This window comes from Zalophus californianus, chromosome 14, assembly GCF_009762305.2.
Source record: "Zalophus californianus isolate mZalCal1 chromosome 14, mZalCal1.pri.v2, whole genome shotgun sequence".
NCBI classification, from domain to species: Eukaryota; Metazoa; Chordata; class Mammalia; order Carnivora; family Otariidae; genus Zalophus; species Zalophus californianus.
Genome location: NC_045608.1, coordinates 45,626,065 through 45,641,990, shown reverse-complemented (window position 1 = coordinate 45,641,990; position 15,926 = coordinate 45,626,065). Strand labels below are relative to the sequence as shown.

Sequence of the window (15,926 nt, the reverse complement as noted above, 5' to 3'; positions counted from 1 at the left end):
TACAATTCTTTTGGAAAGCAATTTAGAAACATGTAATAGGACTCTTTCATCAGGATCTCATTTCTTGGATTCTAACCTAAGAATATAATCCAAACCATAGAGAAACTCATAGTCACAAAGAATACTGAACAATTTACAGCAATAAAACTGCTTAAAATAGGGATACGTCTAAGTAAAACATGATATAAACACTTGTTTTTTAGAATACAGTTAAGATCATTAAGTAAAAAGAAATGTCTATTTAGCAACACTATTTAGTTTTCTATTTTCTCTATGACCTCTATTTTCTGCAATAAGATTATCATAAAGGGAGGAAAGCTTCTGTGTTTACTTTTTGATTCCTAAATCAATCTTAATCTTTCTACAATTTTCTCAATCGTGGATATTTTATTTTACTTTTAAAAATAATGCTTAGCAAGTTTTGAAGTTCTATATCTACTCAAGAATTTCTTTTATTTGGGGTAGATTTAGTCCCCAATAAATAGGTATGAACTAATTTTTGAAAAATCAAAGGTTTAATATTTGCCTTTGGTAGTTTATTGATTCCAGTAAGTTATACATTTCGAAAAGCTTTCCATGTAATATCTATAGAAACATTAATAAATTTGTCATTTTTAAGAACAGGACTTTTCATTATCGGTTTAATTTAGGACGAGCTTTTGAACAATATCATTTAGACAAATAAGAGTTTTTAAAAACTTAGACATTTCCCCACCAATCCCCCTCCATGGTGCTGAAGGTTAAAAGTCATATAAATACTGAAGGGAAAGTCACCTCTTCTTATTACACCAAGTAGTAATGTGCTGCCAGGAAATCTAGATGTTATAGAAAAATAAAGGCCCTGGACAATTTTTTGCCTTAGACTTTGGCCCTATTTCTCAAGTTTCACCTCTAGGAAATGTCCAACTGGTATGATACAATTTTACCCTTATATTTACAGCCTAAAATTTGAATAAACAAGCATTATGAATAGTAAAAAGTTATCAAATGTTCACAGCAGCTTTATTCATAATAGCCAAAAACTAGAAACAATCCATGTGTCCTTCAACAGGTGAACTGTTAAAAAGAAAAAAAAACTGGTACATACTTATAGCACATACACTATTCAGCAATAAAAAGGAGTGGACTATTGATATATGGAACAATTTGGATAGTTTCCAAGGAAATTATGCTGGCTGAAAAAAAAGTCAATCTCAAAGAGTATATCCTATGTGATTCTACTTACATAACATTCTCAAAAGGAAAAAATTATAAAGAACAGATCATGGGTAGCCACAAATTGGAGGGGATAGGGTGGTAGAAAGGGGGTCAGGAACTTAAGAAACTGGTGTAAGGGATCTTTGGTGGTAGTCACAGGAATCTACGGGATTAAACTGCATAGAAAACACCATGGACACATTTACAAGTAAGTGCATATAAAATTAGAGGAATCTGAATAAGGTTGATCAGTTGTATCAATGTCCATTTCTTGGTTGTGCTAAGATACTACAGCTATAAAATATGCTACCATTGTGGGAAACTGGGTAAAGAGTACAGGACAGTTCTTTGTCTTATTTCTTACAACTTCATGTGAATCAACAATAAGCTCAAAATAAAAAGCTAAAAAAAATTTATGGAAAAGATCTGCCCTAAGAGTTGGGAAACTGCTAAAATATAAAACATAAAGGAAAATATTTTAATGTTAAAAATTAAAACTTTTATGATTTTTAAAAAAAAAATCTTTTCCATCTGTCAAATTCAGGTTAACAACAAACTCACGAGAACTTGAAGGTAGTTAGTAAAGCATCAAATCATTCCTGAAGAATTAAGATCTTATGATCTGACTAGGCTAAAGACTAAAGTCAGCAGTTTTTCACTCTCTTTTCTTCCCAAAGTGTGTGAAAATTTACTCATTGATAGATTTTATTTTTAATTTTAGCTGACTTCTAAAATTCAGTGTAGCCAAACATGAAATGGATTCCTGCCATGACCATTTTAAGAAAAGAAACAATGAGATAGAAAATCCATATAAACATCAAAAGAGAATTCTTGGGAAATATGGAAAGAGTACTCTTTTATCTTGTAAGCATTCAACACCTGTGAGGCATTTGTTCTGTCACGCAGATCAGCTCTGAAACAGGTTTATGTGTGTATGTGTATGTGTGTGTGTTTAAATTTTAGCATTTGCTATTCATCAAGTCAATTAGGCATCTACAATTAGAACCCCTATAAAGTGTGCTTTAATCCTGCTCCACACCCATCGGAAGGAATGAGGCTATACAACAATGCAGCTCCTGTATGAACAGGTAGTCTGTTCAGCAAAGTATCTGGGATTGTAACACTGGCAACCTGAGATACCTATTGAGGAAACAGCATTCACAAGACTAAGTAAGCGCTGTACTACAAATTAACCCTACACTGGCGAACATATTGGAGAAAATGAAACAATTAAGGGCCCATATGTGCAGAAATGAGGCAAGAATTCATTATAAACAAAATAAAAGTCACTGCTGTTAATTTTTTTACTTTAGTTCTATACCCCGAACAACCCATATAGAGTATACATACTGTCACTTTAAAACAGTTTACTTATGGTTTTGAATAAGCCTAATAACACCTTTCTTAACAAATAGTGGCTTTATTTTTTAGCTCAAGTAATTTAATTTCTACCAAAATATTACCACTAGTATTTCTGCAAGGGCCTAATAAATTATTTTGTTACCAAAGTGAAAACTCTTGATTTTATAAGATGCTTAGTTTGCTCTTAAGATTTAATTATCTCAGGGACACTTGGGTGGCTCAGTCGGTTAAGCATCTGCCTTTGGCTGTCATGATCCCGGGATCCTGGGAGTGAGTCCTGCATTGGGCTCCTTGCTCAGCGGGGAGTCTGCTTCTCCCTCTGTCTGCTTCTCAACTCTGCCTGCTGCTCCCCCTCTGCTTGTGCTCTCTCTCTCTCTCTGACAAATAAATAAAATCTTAAAAAAAAAAAAAGATTTAATTATCTCAAAATGGATAAACTACTTTTTGTGCACTCGATTGAACTTAAAGATGTTAATACAAATGGAAGAATAATAGATGTGAGAGTTGCTGATAGTATTCTTAATAGTGAGTATGACACTGATGTTATGGACCAAAATTGCATGCAATTCCTTTCAATGTTAATTTAGTCTTTTTTTTTTTAAAGATTTTTTATTTATTTATTTGAGAGAGAGAATGAGAGATAGAGAGCACGAGAGGGAAGAGGGTCAGAGGGAGAAGCAGACTCCCTGCCGAGCAGGGAGCCCGATGTGGGACTCGATCCCGGGACTCCAGGATCATGACCTGAGCCGAAGGCAGTCGCTTAACCGACTGAGCCACCCAGGCACCCAATTTATATAGTCTTAATATGAATGTTATCTTAGGATTTTTGATGAAACATCTGAGGAAATAATTAGTCCAAAACTGAATCAAGAAGTAGTTATCCTGCTGTATTAGAACCTCTATAGTTTCCTATTTCTTTTTTTTTTTTTTTTAGTTTATTACTTTTTTTTTTTTTTTTAGTAATATCTACACCCAACATGGGGTTCAAACTCATGAGATCAAGAATTGCATGCTCTTGGGACGCCTGGGTGGCTCAGTCTGTCAAGCATCTGCCTTTGGCTCAGGTCATGATCCCAGGGTCCTGGGATCCAGTCCCGCATCAGGCTCCTTGCTCAGTGGGGAGCCTGCTTCTCCCTCTGCCTGCCATTCCCCCTGCTTGTACTCTCTCTCTCTGACAAACAAATAAAAAAAAAAATTAAAAAAAAAAAAGAGTTGCATGCTCTTCTGACTGAGCCAGTCAAGCACCCTATAATTTCCTATTTCTTCAAAGGGGTTCTAATTTTGTCCTGAAAAATCTGCCTAGTTTTCTAAGAAACTGATTACCACATTTACCAAAACATTATTAGATGAGATGCTGGCGGTAACCTGGCATGAATAAGAGACCATTTATTAAAATGGTGGCATTCTGGGGTCTAGCAGCATTTGTCCCAAAAGGAACTAAGACACTAGAGTGAACGATCATGAAAAGATACAATTATCCTAAAGATAAAAGATATAAACACTCAGTCACAAATGTCTCCAGAATTTTCCAACAAAAACGGTCTCATCTGCATTTTGCTGTTGAACAGAAGTTGAGAGACTTTATTTAATCACGCCCAGTTTTAAAAGAAACGCATGCAGCTTAATATATTCTTGTGATCAGTGTACAAGCTGTCTTGTATATGGCATGTTTTAGCTATCATTTTACCATGTTTTGGTCAAATGAGGCAAAAAAACCCTCAAGATACAGTGGGGGTATTCAGATGCATGTAAGTTTCTACGGGTGGGTAGACTTCCTTGGATATTTAAGTAAAAATTATATATTTCAAGTACAATTCAAAAGATTCTTTTCTCTCTTTTTAAACTGACACAAAGGTTTAAAAGTAATGAGTCAATTTTGATTCCCATATAGACTTCAAAACCTGCAAAGTCCAGACAAGTCCATGTTTGATGTCTTTCAAATAGCCTCTTATACTGGTTTCTCCAAGTGGATCCCCCACTTTAAAAAAAAATTAAGTACCCTTCAGGCATGTCTTTGATGTTATCACACAGTTGTAAGATCTAGTTTTATATGGAACTATGTGGAATACATTGACAAAGAACTATGCTTCAAAAAGTCTGCCTTCAGCAAATTTGCCTCGTCTGAACACAAACGTTTTAAAATAACATTAATTTTTTAAATACTGCTCATTCATTTATACCTTTAAGAACCCATAAATGATTTTGAAACTGGAAGAAGTACCCTGATCAATCTAGTAATACAATGTACCAGAAATTATCGTCTCGTCAGTTCACATATACATCTAAGACCTACCGTTCATAAAACACACAGATGTTAGCTAAATATAAAAACTGCTGTATTCCTCTCTTTTTTTAGTGTATACAAACTAACTCTCTCTCCTGGGAATATGATGAGTATAACAGCATAACTATGAGTATACAATTTAAAAGAATTACCCGCCAGGTGATATATGTGAGTTTTATATGTTCTATAATCGGATGAATATGGCATGTTGTTTCTGATTAAAAAGTACATTATTTATTTTCTTGATTCTTCCTCATGATAAAATGGGGTCTCCTGAAGACCCTGAAACACTAAGAAACATGAAGAAGAAATCTGCCAAATACTTTATCCCTGGTTAAATTAAGAGCCTAAAAATAAAACTGGCCCAACTTTAAATGGGCATATATAAAAATTCTAAAATGATCATGCACAACATGGAAAAGCAAGCACAGTCTAAATAATTAAATAACAAAAATAAGCCAGATATAAAACACTATGTACACGGATCACAACAATACAATAAGCTACACACATTTCTTTTAAAACTAGGAAAGAATGAACAAAAAAAGCACAGACGTTGTTCTTGTAGAATGGTGATTTGTTTTTCCTTTCCCAACTTTCTATACTATTATCTAAAAACAAATTTTAAAGTAGTAAAGTATTTCAGGATTTTAAAGATATAAAATTTTGATATTTTCATATATTATGGGATTTAAAATACTGATGTTCAAGAAAATACTCCATTGACCAACCTACAAACTATGCAATTCATTCAGATACCATTTATTAATTTTTTACTAGATGTCAAGCACTTTTACCTATAGGGATGTAAAGATGAGTAAGACAGGGACTCTGCCTAATAAAAATTTAGTGATCTTCTTCAAATCAGTTATAAAACAACAGAAAGTAATTATTTGAAGGATAAAGAACTTAACCTTATGTTGAAGATGGCAGAATGCTAATTATCAAAAATGCCAACTCTCTATCTCTTCCTAGGAACTCAAGTATGTCTGGTCCTATTTAAATTATTTCAAAATATTGTATTAGCTTCACTTCTGGGTCACAAAGAATAAGTTTTATAATATGCAGCAGTAACACTCCTAGAATAAACTTGAAGCTGTTCTTATTGGTAAACCTTATAAAGTCACGGTATGATAAACCAAAAAGAGAATATTGCAGCTCTTCAACAGAAATTGGAAGACTTTGTTTATTCCTTCCCAGTTTTAAAAGTAGTGCCTATAGCAGATTACATTGTTGCTATTAGGGTTACCAAGGCTTATTTTTGCTATCATTTCATTATACAATGGTATTGTATAAATATTTTCCTTAAACAAATGAATACAAAGCCCCCACACCCACTGTGTCTTCTTGACTATTATATCCTCAGCAACTGCTATCATTCCTAGCATATAATCCAATTACTACTCACTGAATGAATGGTGGTCTGTATTAAAACTCAGAATTGTTCCTCAATGTCTTACGCTAGATTTTTGGGGGAAAACAGTATAGTCAAATGAAGAGCAGAATTAATGTAAAATATTCACATTTATCCTTGGACATATGACCATGAGCATAGTTCACTTTAAAATCAGTTCTTTATCACTAACAACAAATTTGAATTTCCAATTTTTCAAATATTTCAAGTAAACTAATCTGCCTTAGTCAACTAAACAGATCCCAGAAATTGAGAGGAGAAAGGCCAACAATCCTAGAAAATACATGCAATAAAGTATGTAACAGTTCATAAAAAAGAAATATAAATTACCCTTAAACATAAGCAAAGATGCTTAATCTCATAAGAGAAACAAAAACTAAGTCTATATTAAGAATTAACTTATATAGTAATCAAATATAACAGAAATGTCTTTTAGATAGACTTGAACAACCAACTAACTATAAAGACGTTTTAGATAACTGTGGAAATTTGAACTCTATCATCTAACAGGTATTAGATGTTAATAATTTGTTTTGTTAGTGTGATGATGGATTTGTTTGGTTAAAGAAGCCTACTGGAAATACATACTACTAAAGTATTTATAAATTAATTATGTCAGAGACTCTAAAATAACTGAAAGAGGAATAGAGAAGCACATGGAATACAGGTAAAATAAGACAGGCCATTCACTGATGATAATTCAAGCTGAGTGATGAATATACAGGAGTTCATTATACAATTTTCTTAACTTTTGTATATATATAATATTTCCTAAACAAAACAGAACAAAAGACTTAAACTTTAAATTAGAAAAGAACATAGGAGAACACAAACACAAAAGATTATAAAGGGGTGTTGGGTGGCTCAGCCAGTTAAGTGTCTGCCTTTGGCTCAGGTCATGATCCCAGGGTCCTGGGATCAAGCTCCTCAGTGGACTCCTTGCTCAGCAGGGAATCTGCTTCTCCCTCTCCTCCCTTCCCTCCCCCTCGTGCTCTAATAAATAAATAAAATCTTCAAAAAAAAAAAGATTATAAAAGTGGTGACCAGTTTGTGTTGGGGGACTAACTTTTTTTACTTTGTTTTTTGACGTTTTTAGGAAAAAACTTAAGTTTAAAAAAAATCAATAGATAAAACAATAAGTAAATTGATACCTGGATTTCTAAATGAAATTACACCCTAAATGCAACAGCAATCCAATTGCTGAAAGCAGGCTTTAATGAAACAGAATAATCTATCAAAGAATGAGCCCAACAGAGCACTAAGGGATACACGTATAATAGAGGTACTTGAACTCTAACCTTCCACAATAAAAAAAATTAAAGAGCTTTTAATGTTTACTTCAGCTAGGGATTAAAAAAACTACAATTAGGGCGCCTGGGTGGGTCAGTTGGTTAAGTGTCTGTCTTCGGCTCAGGTCATGATCCCAGGGTCCTGGGACCAAGCCCTGCATTGGGCGCCCTGCTCAGCGGGGAGTTTGCTTCTCCCTCTCCCTCTGCCTGCTGCTCCCCCTGCTTGTGCTCTCTCCCTGTCACATAAACAAATAAAATCTTTAAATAAATAAATAAATAAATAAATTTAAAAAAGTTAAAAAAAAAACCCTACGATTAATACTCTCAGCAAAGTTGCAGGATACAAAATCAATACACAGAAATCAGTAGTGTTTTTGTAAGCTAACAACAAAAAATTAGAAAAGGAAATGAGGGGCTCCTGGTTGGCTCAGTCAGAAGAGCATTAGACTCTTGATGTCAGGGTCTGAGTTAGAGCCCCAGATTGGGTGTAGAGATTACAAAAAAAAAAAAAAATTAAAACTTTAAAAAAAATTTAGAGAACAATTCCATTTATAGCAGCATCAAAAAGAATAAAATACTTAGAAATAGACTTAACTAAGGACATGAAAGATTTGTACAAAGAAAACTACAAAATATTCCTTAAATTAGAAGGTATAGATAAATAGAAAGACATGGCATGTTCATGGACTGGAAAACTTAATATTGTTAAGATGTGAAAAAGACTACTCAAAAAGATCTATAGATTCAATTCAATCTCTATCAAAATTCCAATGAGGATTTTTGCAGAAATAGAAAAATCTGTCCTAAATCCATATGGAATCTCAAGGGACTCCAAACAGCTGAAACAATCTTGAAAAACAAAACTGGAGATCACATACTTCCTGATTTCAAAACTTACTAAAAGTTACAGTAATCAAAACAGTGTAGTACTGACATAAAGACAGATGTGGAGGCCAATGGAATAGAATAGAGAGCCCAGTATGATCAAATGGTTTTTGACAATGGTGTCAAGCCCATTCAAGAGGGAAACTGTCTTTCCGACAAATGGTGTTGGGAATACTGGATAGCCACATTTAAAAGAATGAAGTTTGGCCCTTACATCATATACAAAATATAACTGAAAATGGATGAAAGATCTAAACATAAGAGATAAACTATACAATTCTTAGAAGAAAACAGGGTAAAAGCTAACTAATATTGGATTTGGCAATGATTTCTTGGATAAGACACCAAAAGTATAGGCAACAAAAGAAAAAAATAAATTAGACTATATCAAAATTTAAAGCTCTGGGCATCAAAGGACACACATATAAGCAGAGTGAAAAAGCAACCCACAGAATGGGAGAAAATATTTGCAAATTATATATCTGATAAAGGTTAATATCCAGGGGCACCTGGGTGGCTCAGCTGGTTGGGCATCCGACTCTTGATTTTGGCTCAGGTCATGATCTCAGGGCCCTAAGATTGAGCCCTGTATCTTGTTCTGTGCTCAATGGGGAGTCTGCTTAAAATTCTTCTCTCTTCCTCTCCCTCTGTCCCTCCCCCGGCACATTCTCTTTCTCTCTTTCAAATAAATAAATATATCTTAAAAAAAAAAAGATTACCATCCAAACTATATAAAGAACTTCTACAACTCAATAACAAAAAACAAACCTGATTAAAACATAGGCAAAGGACTTGGACAGACATTTCTCCAATGATACACAAATGGCCAATAAGCACATGAAAAAATGTTCAACATCACTAATCATTGGGTAAATGCAAATCAAAATCACAGCATCACCTTACATCCCCTAGGATAGCTATTCCCATAAAAAAAAAAAAGAAAAACAGAAAATAACAAGTATTGGTGAGAATGTAGAGAAATTGTAATCCTCATGCGTTACTAGTGGGAATGTAAAATGCTGCTATGAAAAAGAGTATGGTAGTTTATTTATTTTTATCTTTTTAAAGATTTTATTTTCTTGAGAGGCAGATGGCAAGCGGGGCGGGTAAGGGCAGAAGGAGAAGCAGACTCCCCGCTGAGCAGGGAGCCCAACACGGGACTCTATGCCAGGACCCTGGGATCATGACCTGAGCCAAAAGCAGATGCTTAACTGACTGAGCCCCCCAAGTGCCTGAGTATGGTAATATAAAATTATAAATATAATTACCACATAATTCAGCAATCCCACTTCTAGGTAGATAACCCAAAAGAGTTGAAAGCAGAGTCCTGAAGAGACTATTTGTACACCCATGTTCAGAGCAACATTATTCACAATAGCCAAAAGATGGAAGCAATTCAAATGTCCAATAATGGATGGATAAGCAAAATGTGGTATATACAATAGATTTAGTCTTTTTTTCTTTAAAGATTTAGTTTATTTATTTTGACAGAGAGAGACACAGCGAGAGCAGGAACACAAGTAGGGGGAGAGGGAGAAGGAGGCCTCCTGCCGAGCAGGGAGCCCGATGCGGGACTCGATCCCAGGACCCTGGGATCATGACCTGAGCCGAAGGCAGATGCTTAACGACTGAGCCACCCAGCGCCTGAAATATTATTTAGTCTTAAAAAAGAAAAAAATTCTGATGCTACAATATGGATGAACCTTGAAGACATTATGCTAAGTGAAATGAGCCAGTCACAAAAAGACAAATACTGTATGATTCCACTTTTCAGAGGTATTTAGAGTAGTCAAAATCACAGAGCTAGAAACTGGAATAGTGGCTGCCAGGGCTGGAGGCAGGTAAATGGGGAGTTATTGTTTAATAGGTATAAAATTTCAGTTTTACAAGATGAAGAGCTCTGGAAATGGATGTGGTGATGGTTGCACAACATTATGAATATATTTAATACCACCAAACTATACACCTGAAAGTGGTTAAGATGAAAAATTATGTATATTTCATGACAATTTTTTTTAAAGTAAGTATCCCCATTCTCCCCCTTGCCAAAAAGAGATAGAAGGTAAGAATTTTCTAAGATTTCTTAACCATTTAAGTTTTCTCATGTTTACTTTGTCCATTCTTGTTTCTTTCTAGAAATTAGCCGTTTAAAAAATCATAAAGAGGAAAATAAAAAGTATGTGAAACCTCTGTTACAACTTTTTTATAGTATCTTATTGTATCTGGCTGGGATGGTCCACAGCAGGCATCGATAATACAATGGTGCTGCTTCAGAAGGAGAGCATTCTAATACCTAACACATGATCGCTAGCACATATATTGCTTACTAGGTGCCAGAAACTCTTGCAAATGCTTTACATATATGAAACTATTTAATACAGTATTAAGTAGCTATTAATAGCATCTTTATTTTATAGATAAGGAATCTGATGCACTATATAGTTAAATAACTTGCACAAGGTCACCACCTTCGAGTGGTGAGATGGCTTTCAAATGGCATCTTAGATGGCAGCCTCCATCCAGAACTCATAGACTTAATAAGTAGATCACATGACCTCTTTCTGAACATAGCACTACTCCTATGCAATAGGAGGCACTCAAGATGAAAATTTTAGACTAAATCCTAAAGACAAAGCATGATATAACAATCTCTTCAGCATGGTATACATAATCTGAGCCTATCTCCCTTTCTTGCATCATCTCCTATCCACCTGCCTAATAAACTCCCACCTCCTGCCTCATTCCCTCTGTGAGCTATACCAACCTGTCTACAGTTCCTTGATTAAAATCAAGCTGTTAACTGCCAAACCTTTGCACATGCTGTTCTCTTTACTTAAAACATTCCCTCCCCTCCTCCCACCATCTTCTTTGTCTGGCTAATCAGACTTAATTCAGTTGTAAAGTCTGGTCTGACAGTAAATCTCACATGCACCCCTGTTCTTCCTGTATGTTCCCAGGTAACATATAGGAAGTACACATTTGTACACTACAAAATCTCTTCGAACTATAACTATATATGATTCATTCTTATTCACAAGTTATGGCATATGGTAAGTGCATCCCTTGAATAAGTGTCTCCCGAGTACACTGGGGCATGCAAGAATACTTCTGGGGTTCATGTTTCAGAACCCATTAATTAATGATGAGTCCATTATGATGAGGTTCTGCCAGAAACTACATTTACCACTGGAAAGTTCCAATACAGACCCACATACTATACTTTAGATTTAGGTGGATCACGTTTTCATGGCACCCCAGTGTAATGTGAAAGCTGTAAAGCACTGTAGTATTAAACCTATAGTTGCAGCAAGAAACAAATGTAATACTAAGCATTTCCCACACATGGGGAAAATATACTATGTCAAAGACACAGAATTAGATAGATATTAATATCAAACCTTCAGTTTACCTTTATTAGAAAATTCTTTTATATGGAGTACATTTTGACACAATCACAAATAATATTTATATACTCATTCCAACCATAATAGCTGAATCCTCTGTACACTCACTGCACTTCATATAACCAGTTTGGCTCTTATTTCATTATACCATTAATTATCTGTTTACATGACTCTATCTCTATTAGACTTCAGGCTCTTTGAAGGCAAACTGCCATTCACCTTTATGTCTCAGTGCTTGGTAGCAAAGATTCCCAAAGGCTTGAAGAATAACTTAAGTAGTATTTCAAAGTCTATAAAGAATCCTGCAAATAATTTTACAGAAAAAAATTAAGTTTAGAGGTTATATAACTTGGCTGAGATCACAGAGCAAGTAGATAAATGAATTCAGAATTCAAATCCAGGTCTTCAATCAACAATTTCTATGCCCTTTCCACCACACCACACATATTACCATAAGTCAATAACTACAAATTGTGCAAGTACTACATCCTGTATTAGTTGTCTGTAGTTACAAAGCAACAATTCTATCATAACTAAGTCACAAAAAGTTACAATAAAGGTCCTTTAAAAATGAGATCTCTGAACTGTCACACAGTTAGTTATCACTACTAGTCTCAATAGAATACTGCTATAAGTATTTTAAAAAAAGATTTTACCTTGTACTTCTTTATCATGATACTCCTTTAGTTTTGTCCAAATTTCCTTAAAGTCATTAGATATATCTACAGAACTTGGGCTTCCACAATTGCTTCCAGAGATGTTCATCTTGCTTAATATGCTCCACACTTCTTCTTGCCTAATGTTTTCTGACCTTTTTCTGTTACATTATATAGGTATGAAGTTGTCTTTGACAGTTGAAATGCCTGAAACGACAGATTGCAACATAAACGAATTTTGCATTTATATGTATGTAATTTGATGTCAGGATACCTTCAAGCCTAGCCAGCTCTTCTCAAGTTTTCCTTATTTACCTACAATCAATCACTTTGAGAATTTGGGGGATGGGAAGTGAAAATGATTATGGTGAGAACCCTGATTTCAGTTATTTGGTCCTTAGTTAAGCTAAATTTTCAGGCAAACTTTCTCTTATTCCTCCTAGGAAGAACTTACTTAAGTTGAGATGATTCTGCTATGGAGGTCTGAAGTCATTCACACTCTGTATTGATTGATTCATCATTCTAAATTAACTTATTCCTTTGTTAAATTTTGACAGGGAGTGCAACAAAAATTGGAAAACGTTCTGAAATACTCTTGACTTAAACAGTATTCACATATACATATACACACATCTACATATTCATAGAAGCACAAATCTTATAAAAGAGCAAGAAAGATGATTGTGATTAATACACCTGAAGATCTGAATACCTTTCTCATAACAAGAGAAATAAGTGAGCAAGGCAGAGGCACAACAAAGATCTATGAATACAGAAACGTCTAATAATAAGGCAGAAAGGGTAAGGCTATTTTGTGCCCCTCTGAGAGTAGACGTGAAATGATTATTACTTGTGTAGCCCCAAAGGAAGCAACAGGATACTAAGAAGTTCAAGTGGATTCACAAATACTTTAATATGTGTCCTTAAGCTGAAACCATTAACTAGCTACTACTAAGTCAAACGATTAACAAGTCTACTCTATCTTATACATGGCTCTTTAGCCAATGCCTTACCATTGCTAATGTGTCCAAACTGATTTAAGTGTCTCTTACAAACCATTTCTCAAGGTCTCTGATGATGAGGCTAAAAATAAGCAATGACACTTTTTTTTTCTAAAGTAGGCTCTATGCCTAAGGTGGGGCTTGAACTCACGACTCTGAGATCAAGAGTCCTATGCTCAACCAACTAAGCCACTCAGGCGCCCCAGCAATGACATTTCTAAAGGAGCAAGATTATGACTGAAGCCACTTTGAAAAGCACTACAGAAATACTGTAAAAACACAATTTTATTAAGCTTTTTAAAAACTGTGATTTAGGTTTTTTTGGGCCAATCAGTGAAAACTGAACATGTACTGGATTTTAGATAATGTTAGGGAATTATTTTTAATTGTCTTGGGTATGATAATGTGCTCATGTTAAAAAAAGGAAGTCCTGGGCGCCTGGGTGGCTGTTGGTTAAGCGACTGCCTTCGGCTCAGGTCATGATCCTGGAGTCCCTGGATCGAGTCCCGCATCGGGCTCCCTGCTCAGCGGGGAGTCTGCTTCTCCCTCTGACCCTACCCCCTCTCATGTGTGCTCTCTCTCATTCTCTCTCAAATAAATAAATAAAATCTTTAAAAAAAAAAAAAAAAAGGAAGTCCTTAGCTGTTAAAAAGATATATACTGATATATTTACAGGTAAACTCACCTGTTCTGCATTTGCTTTCAAATACTCCAGCTAAAACAAACAAAAAATGTTGGGTAAGGAGATGAAACAAGAAGGGCTGCTTTGACAATTATTGAAAGTAAGTAATGGATGGGTCTGTGACAGAGTTCATAATTCTAGTCTCTCTCATGTATATTTATTATTTCCATTATAAAGTTTTTAAAAGAGGATTGGGTGCATGAATTAATACAGCTTTATTTCCAAAGAGGCCTGAATTCTATTTCTTAACCCTAAAAGATAACAGGCCTATTGTCAACAAAAGCCACCATTTGTTGTTTACTATATAACAGATACCATGCTGTTTTATAGTCATTTTTTAAAACTTAATCTTGAGAACTCTGTAGAACAGCTACTGTTATTAATTTCATTTTAGAGTTGGAGAAACAGGTTTAAGAGATTAAGTGATTCGCCCAAGGTCATACAATTAGGTCCCACACTATGTCTCGAGGGCAGGGCTGAAGAGGGGAGGGGAGGGCGGCTCTAGTGATGCTAATTAACTACAAAATACTTTAGCCCAAGAAAAATAATTATTTCTATTAAGTAATAGTTTAAAAGTTTTAATTACTTTAATGAATAACTTAAAATTGCATAGTATGAAATTGCTTAAAACCAATAGTGTAAAACATTTTTAAATATATCTTCAGAGGTAGTAAAAAAAAAAAAAAGGCTTTTTCCCCACTTAAAAACAGTTTACCAACACAACACTAAACTTGAAAATTCTGGCTCACAAAACCCTCTCCAACCTAACCTGCACTCCCAGCACCTTTGTCAGAACCTCTCTTGGCTTGAACCGTTATCGATGCACGATGAGGTGCCTTAATTTCGCAGAAATGTGCATCTTGTGTCGCCAAGGTGCATCCCGGGTCCAAAGGTCTGTAACAATTTAATACATTTCCGTGCGTCCTGGAGCAGTGTAAACCACCACAGTTAAGGTGCTCAGTAAAATACTTCTTTTCTGTTGCACCCACCACACATATTCTCACACAGGTAAGGCAAGAGTCACACAGGTGCCCGAGATAAACGAATAGGGACTCGGGCTGGTCTTCTTACGAGCAATGCAGAGGTCCACAGGCTCCCATCCCAAGATCCGTAGCCCCCAGCCTCTCCCGCGCGCCGCTGTCACCCAAACGTTCCAAAAGCCTGCAGCGCAACTGGCGCGGGAAGTGCGCACCGCGGCCCCCGGCGCATGCGCGGGGCGGCTCGGCGGCGGCAGGCGAGTCCTCAGCCCGCGCGGGAGACCAAAGAGCCACAGGGAGCACAAGCTCGTCCTCCCTCCGACTCACCTCCAACCGGGTTTAGCCGGGCCCCAGCCTGCTCCCTCAGGCAGCCCCAGAAGCCGCACGGCTACCACAACTCAGGGGCCAAACGCTTGTGCTCGGCCCGCAGCTCCAGACCGGAAATAGCCGCTACGACCCGCCGCTCCGGATTGGGGAAAGGAGATTCCTCTTTACTCACGGCTTCCAAGATTGCCTCAAAGATTCTCAAAAGCCCCAGCACGGAAGCAGGCACGGCAGCCGCTCGCTTTTGTTACCCTCACTAATCTGCCAAGGCCCCTCCGGGAAGGCTGGCCCCTCAGGGCGGCCCGCGCTTTCTGGGGGCTGGGGGAGGGCCCGAGGGCGGCCGGCCGGGCTGGGAGGCGCCCGGACCCGCCCCCCCCCCTTGGAGCCCGCTCGACGTCACGCTGGAGTTCCCGCCACGTCACGCCCCTCCTCCCGCAGCGGAGCGAGGCGG

The 15,926-nt window shown here is 36.5% G+C and overlaps 1 protein-coding gene across 7 annotated transcripts in view; it reads right to left on the bottom strand.

Moving 5' to 3' along the window:
* RBBP8 (RB binding protein 8, endonuclease) overlaps positions 1-15,926 on the bottom strand; it is a 109,085-nt gene that overhangs the window by 73,980 nt on the left and 19,179 nt on the right. Inside the window, exons 1-3 of one of the 7 annotated variants that reach the window (XM_027576631.2) lie at positions 15,479-15,845; positions 14,178-14,207; positions 12,492-12,698 (exon numbers count right to left, since the gene is read on the bottom strand). In XM_027576631.2, coding sequence (XP_027432432.2) covers positions 12,492-12,600 — 109 coding nt within the window. In that variant the 5' untranslated portion in view covers positions 12,601-12,698; positions 14,178-14,207; positions 15,479-15,845. The other 6 variants (XM_027576630.2, XM_027576632.2, XM_027576634.2 and 3 more) reach the window with 6 other exon arrangements.